This window comes from Dendronephthya gigantea, unplaced genomic scaffold (assembly GCF_004324835.1).
Source record: "Dendronephthya gigantea isolate DGI-Jeju-01 unplaced genomic scaffold, DenGig_1.0 000136F, whole genome shotgun sequence".
NCBI classification, from domain to species: Eukaryota; Metazoa; Cnidaria; class Anthozoa; order Malacalcyonacea; family Nephtheidae; genus Dendronephthya; species Dendronephthya gigantea.
The window spans coordinates 312,266-333,498 of record NW_021163146.1 but is presented as its reverse complement, the minus strand read 5'-3'; the positions used below and the strand labels follow the sequence as shown (position 1 = coordinate 333,498).

The window sequence follows — 21,233 nt, the reverse complement described above, 5'->3', positions numbered from 1 at the left end:
GGGGGTTGGGTCCCGATCCTGACACAGTCCAGGATCTGCTTAAGCCGGCGAGTGTGTCGAAGGATGAGCTGGTCAGCTACCACAGTTAACGATGGGGAATCTGAATCAAACGGATCCTCCAACACAGAAGCAAGTTTAATGAACTCACCAGCCACAATTGCCGCAACAAGCTTGGACGAAACTAGCGGAAAGCCCGGCCCGACTACCATAGCAGGGAAATTAGAGGGCGCAAGCGCAGGTGCCGAAAACCCCGGACCCGACATGAAACTATGGGGAATAGACCCCGGTATAGAGACCCCGAGACCGGGAGCCGGGTACTGAGTGGTAAACAAATATGGCGGCGTACCTCGGATGCTGGGATGAACAGCGCCAGGACGAAATTGTGGCCTATTCGGGTTCGCATGAACAGAAACCGTAAGCCAAGTTGAAGGGAAGGGTAACGAAGTGTAGCTCCTGTTGGGGCGGGAAACGACGAGCTCGTATGAGGTTGGAATTGGTGGAAGGGAGTCGTCGAAGCTGGCGTGTGCATCTCGCCATACAATCTCATTTCTGTTTTGTGCATTTTCTTCATGGGAATCGTAGCATACAAATGCTCGCTGGCATGCTCTTTGACCGCGACCAGAGTTTGCAGACTTTACTAAGCCCTTGGCGTTCTTGATTCTCTTCTTGACTGACCCATATTTATTTTTCCCTCGAAAGCTTTCTTACAAGTACGAATGCACGATCCTGAATCAATGTTTATTAACTGGAAAGAGCGCTTTTTCAGCTTCAGAAATTATCTTGTGGAAACACGGATTAAGCGAGAAGTGAGATGTTCCAACTTTCAAGTGTGAATATTAGTCGGAATACGCGCATATTCACAGCATGCATATTCACACTTAGAATACTTAAGAATGCGATGCCGTATTCACACTAATATTCAACGTTGCGGAATACGCTTCCGATGCAGTGGCGTAGGAAGCAAGTTGAGTTGGAGGGGAGCACATGCTTTCAGGGGCATTTCTTCATAGAAAAAGGGCACCCTCAAGTTAATTCATTTTCGCTTTCCAAACAGCGCAATTCTTGTCTTGTCTTAAAAATATGAATTTAGTTTGTGTCTGTATTTCACATTTGTAATGCAAGCTACATTGAAAAAATTCGTAGTATTTTCAAAAAGTATTGTTACCTTTTAATTTGATAATATTAATACAAATATCATATATTAATTGTGAGTATTATACCATTAAGTGCCGCATGGTGCGCGGAACCATGTTGTATGCTGTCTTATCATATAATAAGAGCTTAAAATTTTAACATGAATTTTTTAACAAGAAAATTTTTGTGTATTTTGTGTGTGAAAGCATGTGCTCCCCTCCAACTCAACTTGCTTCCTACGCCACTGCTCGTGATCTTTGTCATAGCAAATGCATGCGCGTCTTTGCCCAAACCCCCCTGTCAATATTCGTTACTTTTTTCTTATAAAGATGTCGGGAAAAAAACGTGCCGGTAGGAATTATGTTGCCATTGGCCACCCCTGCATTAGCACACCCACGGCGCCCCTGGGCTTCATGTAGCTATATCTCAAATATCCTGTCATATATTTAGTATAATTATTGCCTATGAGGGTTATAAAATATGGCTTATGCGTGGGCATTTTATAAGCGAAAGTCGTTTAATAACTTCACTCCTAAATGCAATATATATCTTTCCTGAATTGAGCACCAATATAAGTATATACAAAGTCCGGCCCCATACAAGGAATGGATGTGACGTGTTCTTGTATGAAATTGAATGTATTTTACTTTCCCATTAAGGATAAAACAAAATTCATTTTCAAAAACACGTTTTCAAGTTGATAATTCGACAATCTTTCAAGGAGCGTGTAGCATAATATACAGGGAAAAACAGAATGGAGCTTTTGGTCATGACTCTTATAACCTTGGTTGGGCCTGCTTACGCATCAAACGGTGAGATTCCTAGCTTATTCTTCAGATACATGATTTTTACTAAAGATGATTCATTTCTCCGGATGAACTTGTCAGAGAAAAGAAAGTTCGTCCGGTAATATCTGCACGTGCAAAGTGCAAACAATTAATGCGCTGGCAAGCAGCATCAAGAATATCGTGCAATCATTTTTTTGACGAAGTTTGTTTAGAGAGTTGAGCCGCCTCTAGAGTACAGAGCCATTATCAGTGAAATGATTTTCGGTTTTGTGCTCTGGATATTTTTTGATGGAAACAATAAAATTTTGGTTATACTTTTCAAGAAACAATATTTTCCGGGGATATGGATAGACTGTATCAGAAGACATTCAAATTAGCGGGAGATGGAGACATGTTAGGCCATTAAAAACATATTTTTATTGTATGTATGTTTAAAATTTTGCAATATACAGCACTTTCCAGAGATAACCATATCGGAACCGAACCGCAACCGCGGTGTTAGGTTATTTCTGGGCAGTAATGTATTTTATTAATTACATTTTATGGAAGCGTAAATGAGTTAAATATTCCACAAATCTAGCCTTAAAACCTTACTTAGGGGCTGTTTACATGAGCCCGGTTACCCGAGATTCAACGAAGCGTGAGAGGACTTTGAGGTATTGAAATAAGTCTTTATGACACCAAACAAGCACATGCTATTGTTGTCGTGATTATACGACTACCAGAATCATGTTATCTGCTCATTTCAATACTTCGAAATCATCGCACGCTTCGTTGAATCTCGGGTAACCGAGCTCATGTAAACAGCCCCTTAGGGGCTCCCGACCAGTAACTCACAGAATCCAAATCAAACTTCGACTAGGTAAGTCTCGTTTGATTTTAGAATTCTGTTTCGTCATTGCATGGTCTTGGTGGCTACGGAGTCATATGACATCTATGATATTTTAAAGCGGCACAAATATACTATAAACACATCAAAGTAAACCCAATAAATCAAAACTTGATTCATTCACAAACAATAACACATAGCTATAGACTGCACGCGGTTATTTAGTACTACTTAACAAAAATCTGCCATAAATGGCCACTGTTTTAACTGGTTTATCATAGTATTTTCCAAACGTAGACTCTTGTGACCATTCAGCACTCTGCATAATCATATCAATGGGCATGCTCTCAGCCTTTGCTGCTGATGTTGCTGCTGCCCGAGTACTGTGAGCTCCAAATTTTGAGGTATCAATACCAGCTAACTCTAATGTTTTTCCTCGCCAATGCCTATTAGTACCCCCTGAAACCTCTTTATGAGGCATTTGGTGACTAATTAAGAAAACTTCGCTGTTCTTCACGTAATTTCGCCGTTCGTTTGACATGCATGCTCATTTATATGCGCGACAGGACATAAGCTCTTGTCTGGTGGTTTGAATGAAGGCAGTTCTATGGCGGTCCTAGTTGTTTACCAGGACGAGAATTTTTAGTAAGGAATGAATAAAAAAGCTACACTTTGTTGAATCAAGACCATGGCAGAAATATCCAATGCTTGCAACGTTTCGCGGCATTGGCCGGTCACTAATGCCAACAATATAATTGTTTTATGAGTTAGCGTTTTAAGGTGAACTTCCTCTGGTTTACCCCAACTGGTTAAATAATTCGGTACGATTTGCATATCCATGTATGTGTCAGAATAACGCGGCAACGTTGGTCTGGTTTCAAAAACTCTTTTCGTAAAGCGGGTGACCAGAAAGTGAGTCCCAAAGTGTTGATCGCTGGAGAAGGTACAAGTTGCTGATAATGCACTCAGAGCTGTACGTATTTAACGCACTATAGCCATGACTGTAATATTAGGTATTATTATATTATTGCAATTAATGCATGATATGTGTATATAAATAAGTGTGTTGAGCACAAAGATTTGTTCGATTCAAATACAAGAGAGAAAACAACATGGTGTCCAGTGTGAAATAGATCGGATATCTATTTGGAAATATAAATAAGCATGGCATCCAAACCAGTTGGAATCAACGAGCTTGAATTTGAAAACGGTAATATTGCGGAAAAAATTGGAAGCGTTGGAAACAAACGATGCAACTAATGCTTCATGGACTGTTGGTAGAAAAGGACAAAAAGCAACAATGCGACTATTTCCTTATATAATGTAGAACAACGTTGGGAGAGATATCTACAACACATTAACATTATCGTCGACAGAGAGTGTGACGATATTTGCATTTCGTTTTACGCTTACCATATAAGGTCAGCTAATTTGCATGTTTTATGTTAATTAACCGTAGATATATATATTACGCTGTATTTGTTTTATGGAATCATATTGATCTTGTTAGCAGAGTAAACTTGTCTGGCTCCTGCACGCGTTACATGGTGTCAGGTGTTTAAAAGAACCTGTAGTTGAAAGTCAGAATGGCTTCAAATAATTCGGCAAGACCGCCAGAACCGCTTAATCTTGAAGACCGAGCTCATCGCGGAGAAAATTGGAAGAATTTTAAGCGAGAATGGTCGTATTACGAAATAGCAGCGGGAATTGCATCAAAGACAGAAAAGATTAGAGTCGCCGCCCTTCTGAACGTAATCGGAAGAGATGCCCTGGATATGTACGAAACATTTCAGTGGGATGACGAAGGTGACAACTTCAAAATAGCAAAAGTGCTGGGGAAATTCGAAGAACGCTGTGTGCCTGCAAGAAATGAAATCTTCGAGCGATACAACTTTTTCAAGCGGAACCAGAACAATGGCGAGTCATTAGATGCTTACATAACAACATTGTTAAAGCTCTCAGAGACGTGTGCGTTTGGGGAACTACGTGAGTCGCTAGTTCGTGACCGGCTTGTATACGGTATTCGAGATGACCGTGTTCGAGAGAAGCTATTGGGCAAACGTGACCTAGACTTGGATAGATGTATCGAGATACTTAAATCAAGCGAACTGACCCATTTCCAAGCTAAAGCAATTGCAAATGAAGAATCGGAAGCAAATTTCGTTAAACGTTAGTGGTCAAAACAATCAGTAAAGCCGAAGAATGATGCAAACTTGGGTTCGAGTAAGTCGAAACGTGACGCGCCCGGTGAATCCAAAATGCCAAGAGAATTCAAAGACTGCAAGTTTTGTGGTCCTAGACATTTGCCCAAGAAAGAAAATTGCCCAGCCTGGAAACAACGTTGTCGGAAATGTGGAAAGACAGGGCATTTCGAGAAAGTCTGCCGTTCGTCTAACGTTAATCAAGTCTCGCAAGAAGTCGAATATTTATATATTAACTCGTTGGGAAAGAGCAAGCCCGAGCAGCAAGCGTTTGTTATGTTTAAAGTAAACCAAAAAAAAGATATTGCCTTTCAGATTGACACTGGTGCAACCTGTAATGTCCTACCATTTGATGAATATCAGCAGATAACGAGAGATTTCGACGGGCATAATCTGCAGGCTACGAATAATGTGTTGGTCATGCACAACAAATCGCTGGTTTTTCCCCGAGGCAGTACAATGGTGCAACTACATCGTGGTGGTCACGGTTATCGAGTGCAATGTCTGGTTGTCGAGAATTGCGAAATACCATTGTTGAGTTTAGTGACAAGTAAGCAACTTGGCTTAGTGAAGATCATCGATAGTGACAGCACACCAAATCCTCAAGTTTCAAGACATCTACGTCAAGTAAGGACTGATACGCCTAACAAACCGATAGGGAAGGACCAAATTCTTCGCGATTACGGAGATGTTTTCGAAGGAATTGGCTGTTTACCCGGAGAATACCATGTAGAAGTGGATTTAGAACACTCTCCAGTGATACATGCACCTCGAAGAATTCCTATAGCGATTCGTGACACAGTTAAAAAAGAACTGCAGAAAATGGAAGAAAACGGTATCATCGCAAGAATAACCGAGCCAACTCCGTGGGTTTCGTCAATGGTCGTTGTTCCTAAGAAGAATAATCAAGTTCGTGTGTGTATCGACCCACGTGATTTGAATAACGCCATCAAGCGGTGTCATTATCCATTACCAACGTTGGAAGAAGTCGCGACGAGATTGCCTAAAGCTAAGGTATTCTCGGTATTTGATGCGAAGTCGGGGTTTTGGCAAGTGAAATTATCAGAGAGCTCCTGTAAACTGACTACATTTAATACTCCGTTTGAGCGATATTACTGGAAGAGAATGCTATTCGGAATTAAGTCAGCACCCGTAGTTTGGCAGCGAAAGGCTCACGAGTTCATCGAGAATTTGCACGGGGTTGAAGTTATAATGAATGATTTCTTGGTCATTGGGTATGGTGATACGGTTGAAGAAGCTGTGGTAGACCATGACAAGAACCTTCTTGGTTTCTTAGAGCGTGCTCGAGAAAGAAATCTGAAGCTAAACCCGGAAAAGATGAGACTGCGTTTGGAAGAAGTCCCATTCATTGGTCATCTGTTGACACCACAAAGTCTGATCCCTGATCCGGCTAAAGTGGATGCCATTGCGAATATGCCAACGCCATCAGATGCTAAGTCCTTGAGAAGAGCATTAGGAATGATCAACTATTTGGCCAAGTTTCTGCCAAATTTATCCACTACAAGTGAAGTTTTGCGAAGCCTGGTGCCGAAAGGTGTGGATTGGCACTGGAGTGATCGCCATGAGAAAGCCTGGGACGGGTCGAAGAAGAGCATAACAGAGGCTCCAGTCCTGGCGTTTTTCGATCCTGAGAAAGAAGTGACTATCCAGTGCGACGCTTCGCAAGGAGGTTTAGGGGCTGTCCTAACCCAAGAAGGAAAGCCTATCTACTACGCGTCAAGAGCGCTGTCGAAAGCTGAGAAGAATTATGCTCAGGTGGAAAAAGAACTCTTGGCGATAGTCTTCGCTTGTGAACGTTTTGATCAGTATGTCTACGGAAGATCGGTTACGGTTGAATCGGATCATAAACCGCTGGAGCAAATCGCAACGAAGCCCTTCCATGAAATCCTGAAGAGATTGCAGCGTATGTACCTACGATTACAGAAATACGACGTGAAGATCACTTACAAGAAAGGAGAACAATTGTTTATCGCGGATACCTTGTCTCGTACATATTTGACGAAGACTGATGATGTACAGAATGATGTAGTTGGAAAAGAAGAATTCAGTATCCAATTGGAAGAGATCAACTTGGTGGCTGAAGTACCCATTGCCGACGAGAGGCTGAATGATCTCAGACGTGCAACAGCCGCTGACCAGACACTTCAGAAGATTCGTGGATATGTCGAGAATGGATGGCCAACTTCTCGGCGGGATGTACCACTTGATGTCTACCAGTATTATTCATTCTGCAGTGAATTATCGTATCAGCAAGGTTTGATTTTCAAGTTGGGAAGAATTGTTGTTCCAAAAGCTTTGCAAGGAGATCTAACTAGACGGTTGCACAGTTCGCATCTTGGAGTTGAAGGATGTCTGAGAAGAGCTCGTGAAAGTTTGTATTGGCCAGGAATGTCAACTCAAGTAAAAGATTTCGTATCCAGATGGTGTGTAAGACGTATCAACCGAGGCAGTGTAGAGAACCACTCTTACCCCATGAGGTCCCTGCTCGACCATGGGCCAAGGTAGGAGTAGACCTGTTTACTCTTGAGAGCAGAAATTACTTACTAACAGTTGATTACTTTTCTAACTTTGTGGAAGTAGATTATTTAACGAGCACTACTAGCACAGCAGTTACTAAAAAGATGAAAGAGCAGTTTAGTCGACATGGTATTCGAGAGATCGTATTTTCTGACCATGGTCCTCAATTCTCGTGTGGAGAATTCAAGTCATTTTCAGATAGTTGGGAATTTGAACATCGTACGTCTTCACCGTTCCATCCGCAGTCCAATGGAAAAGCTGAAAACGCGGTGAAAACGTGTAAGTTAATTATGAAGAAAGCAGCTTTGTCAAAGTCGGATGTACACCTCGCGTTGTTGGATTTTAGAAACACCCCAAGCGAAAGAGATAGTACGAGTCCGTCGCAAAAACTGTTTTCTAGAAGAACGAGAACACGTATTCCAACGACAACAGATCTGTTATCTCCTCAAGTGGTAGCGAAAGAGAGAGTTTTGGCTGGTTTGGATCGTGCTAAAGCGTTGCAGCAAAGGCATTATGATACGAAAACTCGTGTTTTGCCATCTTTAAAGCCCGGAGAAATGGTTCGTGTAAAATTGCCTGGCCAACAGAAATGGTCTCTGGCGACTTGTTCGAAGCAAGTTGGTCCTCGATCGTACGAAGTGTTATGTGATGATCGAAAGTACAGACGGAATCGACGCGATCTGAGAAAGACCCTAGAAGATCAGTTGGATTCCACCAAGGAAAAGTTAACATCGAGAGGGTGGGGTGAAATTCCTACTTCAAATGACTTGGTTCCAGTACCTACGTCCGGAGATGTACTAAGTACCCGAGATATTGGGCAATCGTGTTTAAGAAGATCTACTCGAGTGAGGAAATCACCTGAACGTTTTCAAGCATAAGGACAGATGGTTTAGTTTAGGAACATTTGTAGGAAATATAGTATATTAACTTATTCAGTTTTGAGGAACTTATCGTTATTACTTAAACAGGAAGAGATGTGACGATATTTGCATTTCGTTTTACGCTTACCATATAAGGTTCAGTTAATTTGCATGTTTTATGTTAATTATCCGTAGATATATAAATTACGCTGTATTTGTTTTATGGAATCATATTGATCTTGTTAGCAGAGTAAACTTGTCTGGTTCCTGCACGCGTTACAGAGGGAGATAAAATCAAAGTGTTGTTCGAAAAATACGAGGCAGATTGCAACCCGAAACAAAACGTAACTGTGATAAGGTATAAATTTAATACACGAAGTCAAAAAGCCGGCGAAACTATCGACCAGTACTTGACTGAGCTTAAACGGCTAGCGAAAGACTGTGCGTACGGGTAGGAATTAACCGATGAAATTATTAGCGATAGAATCGTTTGTGGCACAAATAACTTGCTTGTAAAAGAGAAACTTCTACAAGCCGAAGTGTTAGACTTATTCATAGCCTAAAGCCTTAACGATCGCTAGAGAAATTGAATTATCATCAACAAAAAATGAAGGATCTCACGGAACAAAGCAATGTTGCACGCGCAATGTACAACATTGCTTTGTTCCGTGCTGTCTCAAAACGATTAGAAAGAATCAGAGCAGAGTGAATTGCAGTGTTTGTGACGGGATATCCCACTTGAAATGCCTCAAAGATCGGTTCGAAAACTGTGTGGAAAAGCGCTATTGTCCAAATGTATGCTGTCCGAGTGAAGTCAGTGGAAGCTGAAGCTCTGTCTTCAGATTTTGACAACAACCAGGCACATTTTAACCTGACAAACCTTGTTGGAAAACGCGGCCTGAAGATATTCCATCAAAATATTAATAACTTGCTCAAAAAAGTTGACAAGATAAAGTTATTTATGCAAGACACTTGTAATTGCATTCAAATATTTGAATTAACGGAAAGCCACTGCAATTCAAGCGTATTGAACGAACTGTTGGCAATCGACGGATACAAAATTGTACGAAAAGATAGGGGTAAAGGAAAGGTTGGGGGAGTTTTGTGCTATTTACGAAATGACTTGAACTGGCAAAGGCGCTATGACCTTGAGGTTGAGGGAATTGAATCTATTTGGATTGAATTGTTTGTAGTTTATCGAAGCCTATCCTAATTTGGATAGCATACAAATGCCCGGAATCATCGACCTATTTAGATACCAATTTCGCTAACAAGTTTAAGGAAATGTTAGAAGCTGGGGTAAATGAAAATAAGGCCCGAAACGATAATTGCAGGTGACTTAAATTGTAATGACCTGATAAAGAACGACCAAAAAGAAATTAAAGATGCTATAAATCTGAACGGATTTAAGCAATTAATTGACCAGCCGACCAGAATAACGTCAACTTCCAAAACGCTAGTTATATTATAGCAACGACTCACCATAGTAGAAGCAAACTCCTTCAGCGATCACGATCTAACGGGAGTTTTAAGAAAACTAAATGTTATGAAGTTTAAGCCAAGAAAAATTCATCGCCGCGATTACTCTAAATATAATAAACTTGAGTCCATGGGACCACGTACTTTCCGAGTCAAATTTAAATAATGCCTGGTGTATTTTTAAGAACTTGCTTACATCAATTGTTGATAAACATGCACCAGTTAAGCAAAAAACAGTGAGAGGAAAGGGTTGTCAATGGATGAATAGTGAAATAAAGGACAAAATGAGAGAGCGTGATTATTATCATAAGCGTGCCAGAAAGTCAAATGCGGAAAATGACTGGTCAACTTATAAACGGTTTAGAAACACAGTAACAAACATGATAAGGAATAGTAAATCAAAGTACAATAAAAATATATTGTATGAGCAAGTGAACGATCCAAAACAATTCAGCAAAGTCCAAATCTGAAAACAATGTAAAAACGTTTCAAATTCATGGAATCAGCGTTTCTGGCAAAAGTGTGATATCAAATAGTTTCTGCTCCTACTTTTGCTCGGTAGGTGAAAAACTGAGAAAAATCAGTATATGGAGGGAAAATGGGGATTCCTCTATTGAACTGAAAAACTCGGTGAATCCTAACAAAGAAAAATTCAAATTCAGATATATCACATTGAGGGAAGTACGCAATGATCAGTGCCGGCTAAAGAAAGGTAAAGCCGCTGGGAATGACAAATTACCTTCAAATTTAATTCGTGATGGGGCAGAAGAGATATCACCTCCCCTATGCTACATTGCTAATACGTCACTTCAACAATCCTTATTTCCTACTGCTAAAAAGTGTGGCAAAATAACACCAATCTTCAAATCTGATGGCAGAGACTCATTCCACAATTACAGACCGATTTCTGTACTGCCAACCTTTTTGAAAGTACTAGAACGACTAGTTCATCGACAAATTTACGGATACTTGGAAAGTAACAAGCTATTCAATCAAAGTCAATATGGTTATCGCAGGGGTCGGTGTACAACCCAAGCCGTAACTTTATTATCTGACCATATCCGTATGCATATGGATAAAGGCAATTATACAGGAGTGGTATATGTAGATCTGCGGAAGGCATTTCACACAGTGGACCATTCGGTCCTTCTATCCAAGCTTCCGGCGAATGGCATTCAGGACGAAGAATTGGAATGGATCGAAGATTACTTGTTTAACCGAAAACAATATGTCAAATACGACGGTGTAGATTCTGACGTAAGACCCGTTACAAGTGGAGTTCCCCAGGGCTCAATATTAGGGCCATTGTTATTTTTACTACATATAAATGATATTGGAATGGAAATAAAGAAATGTAAAATGTTATTATATGCTGATGACATGGTAATATTTTACTCAGATATAGATCCCAAGAAAATAGAAGGTACTATAAATGAAGAATTCAACTGTGTAATAAATTGGCTTGATCACAATAACTTAACTATAAATCTGAAGAAAGGAAAAACCAAGCCTGTTCTATATGGAACTAAAAAGAAACGATCCATATCATCTGAGATAAGTATAGTGGCCGAAAAAACGAAAGTAGAAAATTCAACAGTCTACGACTACTTGGGTGTCTTAATGGACAACTCGTCCATTGTTGTTTAAATTGACGTTTAAACAACAGACAGACAAGTTGTTCAGGAAGGCAATGTGAAGGGTTAGATTATTATCATTGATCAGATGAACGGTTACAACACATATAGCGGAGTCGATATTTAAAGTAATGATAAAACCGAACCAAGGGGATATGTCTTACCCAAGAAATATTTCAAAAGCGAATGGATGTAATTTGGGGGGGTATTTCCGGTGTACTTAATTTCATTATTGTTGACGATATTCGAGTTGTATGGTCAACAATTCAGGAGCATGATGAAAGGCTACGAGGAACACTTGTCAGAGTTAAAGAGAACGGAATCAAGTTCAACCCAAGAAAGTTCCAATCAAGTGAAATTATTTGGTAAACTGCAGAGTAAGGACGGTCTAAAGCCTGATCAAGGAAAAGTGGCAGCAGTTAAAGAAATTGAGTCACCTAAGTGTAAGAAAGAATTAGAATGTCAATTGGGCATGTTCACCTACCTCTCTTAGTACTCAAGGGAATTCTGTTCAAATCTCAGAAGATAATAATTCCGAAAGCTCTACGACAAAAAATGCTTGAGAAGATACACACATGCAGGGTTCATGGGTGTGCAGGAATGCAAAGAACGAGGTCGTGATGTTATATTTCGGCCTGCTATGGGCAAAGAAATTGAAAGCTTTGTAGCGAGATGTGCAACATGCCAAGAATATCGCATTGCATAGAAGAAGGAGCCACTTCATCATCATGAGATACAGTTGCGTCCATGGCAAAGAGTGGCCACTGAATTATTTGTGTGGAATAATTCCTACTATGCATTCGTAGTGGAATTTACAGCAACTACTTCGAGATATCGCTACTTTCCAATACGAAGAGCCCAACCGTGATTCGACATAATTTTTATTAAGTCAATATTTGTCTGACAGGGTATACCAGAAGTCGTAATGTCGGACAGTGGTCTCCAGTACTCCTCCGAGGAGTTCAGCCAATTTGCGAAATGTTGGGATTTCACTCATAAAACCTCGTCGCTAACTTACCCAAAGTCAAACGGCCTTGCAGAGCGCACCGTGCAAACCGCGACGAATCTACTCAAAAAGGCTAAAGAAAGTAATCAAGATCCATATTTGAGCTTGTTAAGTTACAGGAACACGCCGATTCAAAAAACCGGATTTCCAGCACAATTATTGATGAATTGAAGGCTTAGAACAGACCTGCCTACCCATCACAAACAATTGTTACCGAAATTGACTAATCACCAATTTGTAAAAAAAATGTTGGAAGAAAAGAAATTGGAGCAGAGAGAACATTATGACCGTACAGCAAAGCCTCTACCTCCGTTGAATCTAAATGATAGTGTTCGAGTATGCCAAAAAGGAGAATGGAAACCAGCTGTGTATGTAGTGGTCGAGACACCATGTTTGTTTCATGTTCGTACTCCGGACGAGAGCACGTTTAGACGGAACAGGCGACATGTTCTTCAAGTTTTCGAATCAGAAGATACTGAACAGTCAACGTCTACAGATAAGTTCTACAGATAGTCAACGAACAAGTTGGAAAAAGCACTACAATCGTCACTAAAAGTGACTCAAGAAGGAAATTCGGAACAGTATCCTGCAGCTGATCACATGAAAACGCGATCAGGACGAGTCGTGAAGAAACCTCAGAGATTTGGTGACTATGTCTAGCTTAACATAATAGTAACATTACAATATAATTTTTTTGGAACATATATTAACATTATATTTTAGAAAAACGTGAACAAAAAAAAAGTAACTTCAAGTTTTCAATTAAACAGGGGAGATGTAATATATTCATATTAGTTATTATATTATTTTAATCAATGCATGATATGTGCACATAAATAAGTGTGTTGAGCAGAAAGATTTATTCGATTTAAATACAAGAAAGAACACAACAAAGACCTTCCTTGTATAGCATTGCTAGAAGATTAACTCCTTCTTCTACAGTCCTTGAAAGGGAATCCAATATCCTTGTATTGCAATACTTTCGCCATTTCTTAAAATAAGGTAAATATTTATACTACTCGAACCGTCTTGACTTTGGAGCTGAGTTGGAAGAGCATTGGGCTAGCAAACCAAAGGTCGCGGGTTCGATTCCCACCGTGGGCAAGCTAATTTTTTCAGCTTGCCCGGTTGGTGGCTCGGAGTAGCAACATCACATATACATTTAATATACACACCTGAGTCTTTGCATTATCACTAAGGTAAATATTGTTTTTGCGTACTTCTGAAAGGCCTTTATTTGTAAAGGGCTCCCGTAAATGTGGTACATCAATAACGTTAACTTGGGATGCAGGGGGTGGATCAGGTCTGGCTTGCTGGGCATGTAGATAGTGTTCTCTCTGTTGGGTAACATAACAGGCGTATGGATTATCATTCGCATCAGAAGTGGCCACCACGGTTGAGCAAGCCACTTGGGGGCAACAATAATTCCTATGCTCTCCTCCTCCTGAATTTTCTGTAGAACTAAAGGTATGATGCTAAATGGTGAAAAGGCATAGAATAAATGCTGTTTCCAAGAAATGGTAAATGCATTCACAGTCTGAGCTTCAGGGTCCGGTTGATAAGCAATAAACGGTTTTACTTTATAATTCAGTCTAGAGGCAAAAAGGTCAATAACTGGAGTTACATTCAGTAACCGAATGCTCTGTTGAAAGATTGTTTTATCTAGGGCCCATTAAGTATATCTTAAGGCATTCTAGATTCTCCATCTGCTACCTCATTCTCAACACCTAGTATATGGGCTCTGCTTAAAATATATTTTGTTGTATACACCTGTCCCAAGCTTCCCGAACTAGATTATTAAGTTTTCGAGCATAGCTTGTGCCTATTTTCCCAATGTTTGCCATAGCAGTAACGTTATCTATTCTCAGAGGTTCAGTGAAATGCTTTGAGAGCAAAGAAAACTGCTAGCATCTCCAAGTAATTTATATGGTGGGTCGCCTCGAGTGTATACCATCATAGACAATCCAGAAGACAGGGACTAGAAACGCAAGCTAAAACACCTATAATGCTGACGCGCCATCCGTGATATGGCTATATCACGTCAAATTTGTAAGTTGTTACGCAACTGGGCTCTTTATTCAGAAAAAATAATGCAAAGTAGATCCAGCAAATGTTTGCATATTTTGAATATTATATTTCTATCTGAGCTTTAAGTTAGATGAATTTTCAAGGTAAGCGCGTTTTCATTTTTCATCTTGAGTGTAAACAGTGCTCATAGTTCCAGTTCCAGAAATGTTTGCATCAAAAATATACGCACGTAAAAATTAGGTTGTTTTTTGGAACCCTGTAACTTGAAATTAAAGCTATAAATTTTCTTTAACAAGATACAAATAGCATCTTATATTACAAAAGAATGCATTAGGACAGCGACTGCAACTTGTAACTACATGCAGACTGTTGTGTGAGCTAGACAGTAAGAACCTAAAAACCTAAAAGCCTTTGGATTAACGTGCAGCGACTACATCTCATGAGGATCTAAACTGTTGACAAAAAGATCCTGAGCGATGTTATGCATGATTATATAATGACGTTGTTTTGTTCTCAGGGAAACTCCTATATATTGTATTACGTGATTAGTTAACTCTAATATACACGGGTCTTTCCTGAGATCAAAACAACGTGGAAACTAAAAAATATCTTTGGGTTCTCATGAGTTGTCGCCGCTGCAAGCATGTACATGTTAATCCAAAGGCTTTTATTCTTTTATAACATAGCAGTATGAATATAAATCTCAAATGACCATCTTTTAGAATTTTATATAAAGTCGAATCATCGACGAAATCTGCGAAACAATTCGAGTGATGTTCAGCTTACTTGACATATTTCTAGCCGTTCGAGAACTTGAGCCGCTTTTATAGTGCCATCATTTAGCGACGCAGTTTGCGCCGTGTACTACAAATAGTAAAGATATTTTTGTCCGCTAAAGCGTGAATTTGCTTTAAACACGGTGGTTTTGTCCACCGGGTTGTCATGTTAAAGGAAAATGGCAATATATTTTTTTTCTTGCTCATCTGAAAGAGGACTTACAGAGATGTTTTAAAAATGTCAATTGCCTTCATCAGTTTTGAACGTTCATGAGTAAATGCAGATGTAATTTTCGGTACTTCGAATGTTTGCCCGCCATTTTGAATCATATTTGAACAAAATTATAATTCTTTCGTAATGTCCATGTGACGTCACAACCTGGGTTGTGTTGCTGCTATAGTTTCTTCAACAATGGCAACTGCGAAAGGCAACGAAGAAGATGAATGTAAAGTTATTAATAATGAACAAATACAACCCTATTTGTTTGAGCCAACTGTTAAGGAGGATCAAGAAGAAGCCAGTGATAACTCATCTGACGACTCAGCTTCGATTGAGGATAATTTCGACGAAGAATTTGAAACAGCAAATAGATGGCGTCTGTCTTCCCTTCAGTGGTGTAAATGTGGCAATTGTACACTCATGGAAAAAACAATTGAAAGTTTCTGTTGCCACGAGAAGGCTGTAGAATACGATGAATACGATGGTATTCTAACTGATGCACAGAATCGAGGGTTAAACTGTATCACAAGTTTGTCATCGTTCATTCAAAATATGCTTTCGAAGGAAGTTCTTGACGTTGACGTATCACAATATCTGGAGGAGAATTGGCCGGTTGACGATGATGAGTTAGAACAAACACACAAAATATTTCGTCATGCGGCGTATAGAAGATGCTCACGATGGGTATTCACAATTTTGGGTAGGAAAAATCGTAGAGTTTTCCCTTCATGTGTGTATACTTGTATTAGAAATACTTTTGCGTCACCAAGTGGTTTGTACACTCATTTTAAATTTGCGAAATAACGAAAACCCATTTCATCGAATTATTCTGTATTTTTCATAATACTATTTGATCAGAAACAGCACTGAACATATAAAATATATCTATTTGTTTGAACACTTCTGTACCTTACATTTACATTCGTGTGTACAGCTCTTGTCAACTAATTTACATGGGCATCTAACCGTAGCACATTTGCCTGAGCATTTACATGTGGTTCCATCGTCAGCAATTGGATAGGCTGGTTTTGTGAATCTGCTGTATTTCCTTGAAACAACTGTTTCTTTGCATTCTGGTTGTTTGCCATCAAGATAATTTTGAACTAGTGATTTTGGCTCTTCAGGCAGGATCTTTTTTGCATGCTCACATGCTTTCTTTAGTGTTGGATAGTTCATCCTCAGCTTGAGAGTTTCCTGCTGGATTGCTTGTATATATTCTAAATTTTAAAATTGGATTGTATACAGTGTTACAAAAAAACCTAACAAATAAGAATAATGCATCTTAATTAACCCATGCATAAGGGCCATGACATGCACTTTACATGCTAAAGCCTAAAGGTGCATGACTACATGTTTTAAAATGTTTCCTAATGCCAATTAATGTAAATATCATCCATTAAGTCATATAGCTGTCAGGTAAATAATTAACATATTCTTAAAACTAACTGTGTGTTGTATCTTCTTTAATTTTTCGAGCAATTGCTTTTTCACCCATATGTGCCTTAGGATATATGACAACCCATCGGGGGGCTCCTTCTTTTGTCTCTGCTTGTTTCCGTTGTGAATTTTCATTAAAATGTAGGTTTGAGCAAAATATCCTATACAACAAATGGAATATTTATTTTCTTGTCAGGTGCATAGAGAGTTATATAGAAAAGCATTTGAAAATACAAAAAACAAAAAACATATTGAACCATACAGTATGTAGACTACTCTTCATTTAATGTTATAAACACCCTTACTTTATGACAAAGGGCTGGCTGCCTGCCTCTTTGAAATGTCAAAGTTATGTGATTGTATATCAGTAGTTTGTACTTAGTAACAGGGACTAAGTTAGATTTATACCTCAGACTGTTATTATCCCCTAGTATAATCATCATAATAATTGTCAGAAAATCTCAAACCTTGCCATCAATGAATGGTATGGGTAGTAGGTATTCTTGGATGCAAATTGGTTGTCAAGAGCATGCTTTGCTTCTAGGGATGAGGTTTGATGAGAGCCTGACAGCTTTCGAATTGCAGATAATAATCTTGGTCTTGTTAAGATTTCTTTAAGCTTCTTATAAGCTGCTGAACCTGAAAAAATGAATAGGAACATTATAACATACTTTAAAGCTTATTTCTGTAAATGCATTTTACAATTTCACTTGTAGCAACCATTCTACCTGGTTTCAACCAAGCTCGATCCACTTCCTCATGTGTGCATTTTTTAAAAATCTTGTTTTCTTCATGCACATGAATATCCACTATGTGATTCAACAAGCTTAACCACTTTTCCACTCTCTCATCTTCATTTGCAGTTGACAAAGCCACCCAGTATATATGATTTATAATAGACTAGGAAAAGTGTATTAAAGATGCTTTTTTATTTCAATAGCTACAACTGCAACTTTAGTTATTCAATAACTGCAACCTTGTGTTATAATGTAACAAAAATGTCTTATAGTTACCCCAATCCAGGGTTTAATGGCTTTAAATTTTTTTGTCTTCACAGCTTTGAGCAACTTTTTCTTTTCACCTATGAAATACAGTTTGTAATTAAAGTTAGAATCTTCACTTGTGTAATTTATAATATATATCACTACGTGTCACTTCGCAAACTTTGCCCCATGAAAATGGCAGAAGAGGTTGTAAATCATTCCCCAAGTAATAAGTGACTAATTTGAAAAACAAACCTTTAGCTAAATGCCAGACGTCGTAATTGTGTTCAATATCTGGCTTTTCTTCCGCCATGTAGGACGCTACTTGGCCATGCCTGTCTGTCACCACTTTCTTCACAACCACATTTGCTTCTTCGAGGTAAAGAAGTTGCCTTTTTAGAGATTCTAATTCCATTCCATTAGAGTTTTTTACTTCTGTGCTCTATTATACAATTATTAAATATATATATCGGAATAAGTCTGCCTTAAACGGGATGACGGGCATTTTCAACGAAAAGGCCCATTAGGATTTATAAAAGAGGTGCTATATTACAACAGGAACAACCGTAATAGACGCAGCAATGTTAAAAACGAACAATGTTAATGGGTCTTTTTATCAAGAATGTAGTACCTTAATTATTTGAGTATCGAGAATGACATTTCTATTTGAATCAAGACTGCTTCCAGCTCCAAGGAGCCCACTGTGTCCAGGGCTATCCACTCTCATATCCGACGCAATTTCAATCGATTTTCCATCAATCTCGGACAACAGTTTCCGTTGCTCTGTTCTCCAAACACTGACTACAGCCGGTATAACATAGGCACCTTGGACATTTGAAAACTCGCGTCTCTTAAAACACAAAATCTTTAGCGATTCCATGAATCTCAACGTCTTGTTGCACTCCATGCCTGTGCTCAATATTGTTGACGCCATAAGTAAATTCATCGCTGGCAATCGATTCAGAAGAGGGCCTGTTGACCAGGTTATTTCATGGTTTGCTGATGAACAGCATGATATGTAGATAGTGCAATAACTTCCAATTGTGTTCCCAACAGAAACAGTGCAACGACTTCCGCATTTAAAGCAAACACTGAACATAGTCGCAATTGATTCCTCGCATATAATCAGTTTTAGCTGATCTTGAATGGGTTTGTCACTTGTAAGAATGACCGAATCGCATGTCTTTGTATCTTCGATATGTTCTTCATCAGATTCGCTTTCTTCGCCAGATGTGGGTAAAAACTCTTCGTCACAACTATCGTCGCCTGCATCATTTTCGTCGTGGTCATCTTTAACGTGGTCTGAATTTTCAATATTATTCTTGTCCAAATCCACAGTCACAGCCAATTTCTTATCGTTCAAGCTATGTCCATCGTCTTCCACTTTCCTGATTTCTTCACTTACAATTGCATTACTACTGTCACATTCTATTGGATCCGTTTGTGAGGATGTTGAAGCTTTCTTGAGCGACTCGAGTCTTGTAAAAAATTCATTGCTGACGAAGGTTTGTGTTCCTTTTGTCACGCATGTTAATTTTGTTCCTTCAAGCTTCCTACTTGTCTGGGTACCCGCATTTTTACCAACGTATTCTAGACGGATAGTTTGAACAGATACTGACGAGTGTTTTTTTAACTCCCTCGCCTCTGGTTGGCATGTCTCACTGGCACTGGCGCTAACACTGCTTTCAAGTATGGTTCCTTCTGATTCACCCTCGTCTGCTTTTCCCGCAAAACTTTCAGCATGAGCGATCAACTCATCTACCTCCTTGAAAAAAGAAACAAACAAATAATATTAGTTCAAAGAAAATAATAAAAGAGAACAGGTTTAATAAGATTTTCTAAATTACCTTTCTTCTTGAAAGGATACCTGTCGACCTCTTCTTTTTTGCTGATGCCTCTTCTTTATTGGTGTCAGAATCAAGTGCTTTTCTTATAGTTGGCACAGCGTCGGGTTTGAGAATTAACTTACGTTTTCCAAAAAAATTTATCGACTTTAAAAAATCGGGAGAATGTGATGGAACATAGGAGTCAGTAGCGAAGTGTAAGGAACACATGCAAGTGCATTTCGATGGACGGAAGTTTTTTCGCTTGCAAAAGTCGATCCAGATATTTCGCCTTCTCTGCTCTTCTTTATTTGACGCTTTCGGAAATGAAAAATAATGTATATTGTTTTCTTTGTTCTTTTTGTAATCGCTTGTGCAACCGTAAACCGGGCAATACATTCTGGCGCAGTAAAAGTAAATAGAAATTTATATTTCGCGCCAAGATGTTTAGATCAACCCAGGTTATGACGTCACACATGTTAAGCGTGCATAAATTAGCATAGAGAAATATAAATCAAGATGGCGGACGAAAGAGAACACTCGGGTATAAACAAACGCTCGTTTCTTTTGACAAAGCTTCTTTATCGACATAATACTAATCACGCTTGATTATTTAAAAGGTAAACTTTAATATTATGCAGAAAAAAAATATATTGCCATTTTCCTTTAATTCTGACGGCTTGCACTCTCATGCCATCTTGATATCAGCGAAAAATCTCGGCGTATATAACATGCAATGGCCGTTCGTCGATTTGAGCCGCTTTGTGTACACTTGCTTGACGGTGTTGCCTTTGCGAAGGGATTAAATTTATGCCACGGGTGCGTGAATGAAATCAGACGGCTAGACTTTACACAAGTTGCCTGTCGTGGTTTCGCAAGCTAGAGGAAGTTAAGAAGTATAAGGATATTCTCCTAGGCTTTCTCTCGATTGTCTATCTTTTAGTTTGTACAAAAACTCGTCGTAAAGCTAAATAAAAAGCGAAACGGCCATATCGGTTTTTATGAAAACAAGCCACTCCAGCTCCGGGTTCACTCGAATCCGGAGCCTGCTCCATTTTCGCGAAACCGGAACTGAATATCCTGTCATAACAGCGCTTCTGGGGATTGAGTTAAAGCAACCCCAAACGCTACCAGCGTTTTCTGATAATTGACTAATTTGAGACCAGACCCACGGGTCGTATGGTTCAAGGTTGACCAGATCTTGGGATTTATTCTTGGCACAGTGAGCTTCTCACAATTCTGCAGCCGAGCATATTTGTTCATTTTTGTCCTTCAATTTTGCCTCCTAATTGGATGAGCAAGGTTGGTTTACAATTTCAGCTAACTTCTGGCTAACATCATCGCTCGTTTGGGCTCCTTCGGCGTAATCTTGAGCTATTTCACTCAATTTAGCATCAAATGTGGTATAACAACTGCCAAAATAGACAAAACACTTCAGGGGAGTTAGTATGAAAATAAATAGGGGAGAAATACATGTTTTGTATGGGGGCAAAACAC

General features: G+C 39.2%; 1 protein-coding gene across 1 annotated transcript; it reads right to left on the bottom strand.

Moving 5' to 3' along the window:
- Positions 1–16,378: 16,378 nt before the first annotated feature.
- Positions 16,379–20,376, bottom strand: LOC114536453. Its single transcript, XM_028557815.1, has 8 exons — positions 19,761–20,376; positions 18,545–19,678; positions 18,169–18,355; positions 17,944–18,011; positions 17,659–17,830; positions 17,398–17,569; positions 16,940–17,091; positions 16,379–16,710 (listed from the first exon to the last, which is right to left on the bottom strand). The coding sequence occupies exons 1-8, from the start codon at positions 20,133–20,135 to the stop codon at positions 16,379–16,381; spliced, it is 2,592 nt and encodes an 863-aa protein (XP_028413616.1). The 5' UTR covers positions 20,136–20,376.
- Positions 20,377–21,233: the final 857 nt, after the last annotated feature.

What these genes read in the sequence shown, in the direction of transcription:
- LOC114536453 (XM_028557815.1), bottom strand. Translation starts at nt 20,135, where the DNA reads ATGTATTGCCCGGTTTACGGTTGCACAAGCGATTACAAAAAGAACAAA. An exon ending in TCGAGCTTGGTTGAAACCAG is followed by an intron (nt 17,570 to 17,658) that starts GTAGAATGGTTG and finishes TCATTTTTTCAG; the next exon opens with GTTCAGCAGCTTATAAGAAG. An exon ending in TAAAGAAGATACAACACACA is followed by an intron (nt 16,711 to 16,939) that starts GTTAGTTTTAAG and finishes TTTAAAATTTAG; the next exon opens with AATATATACAAGCAATCCAG.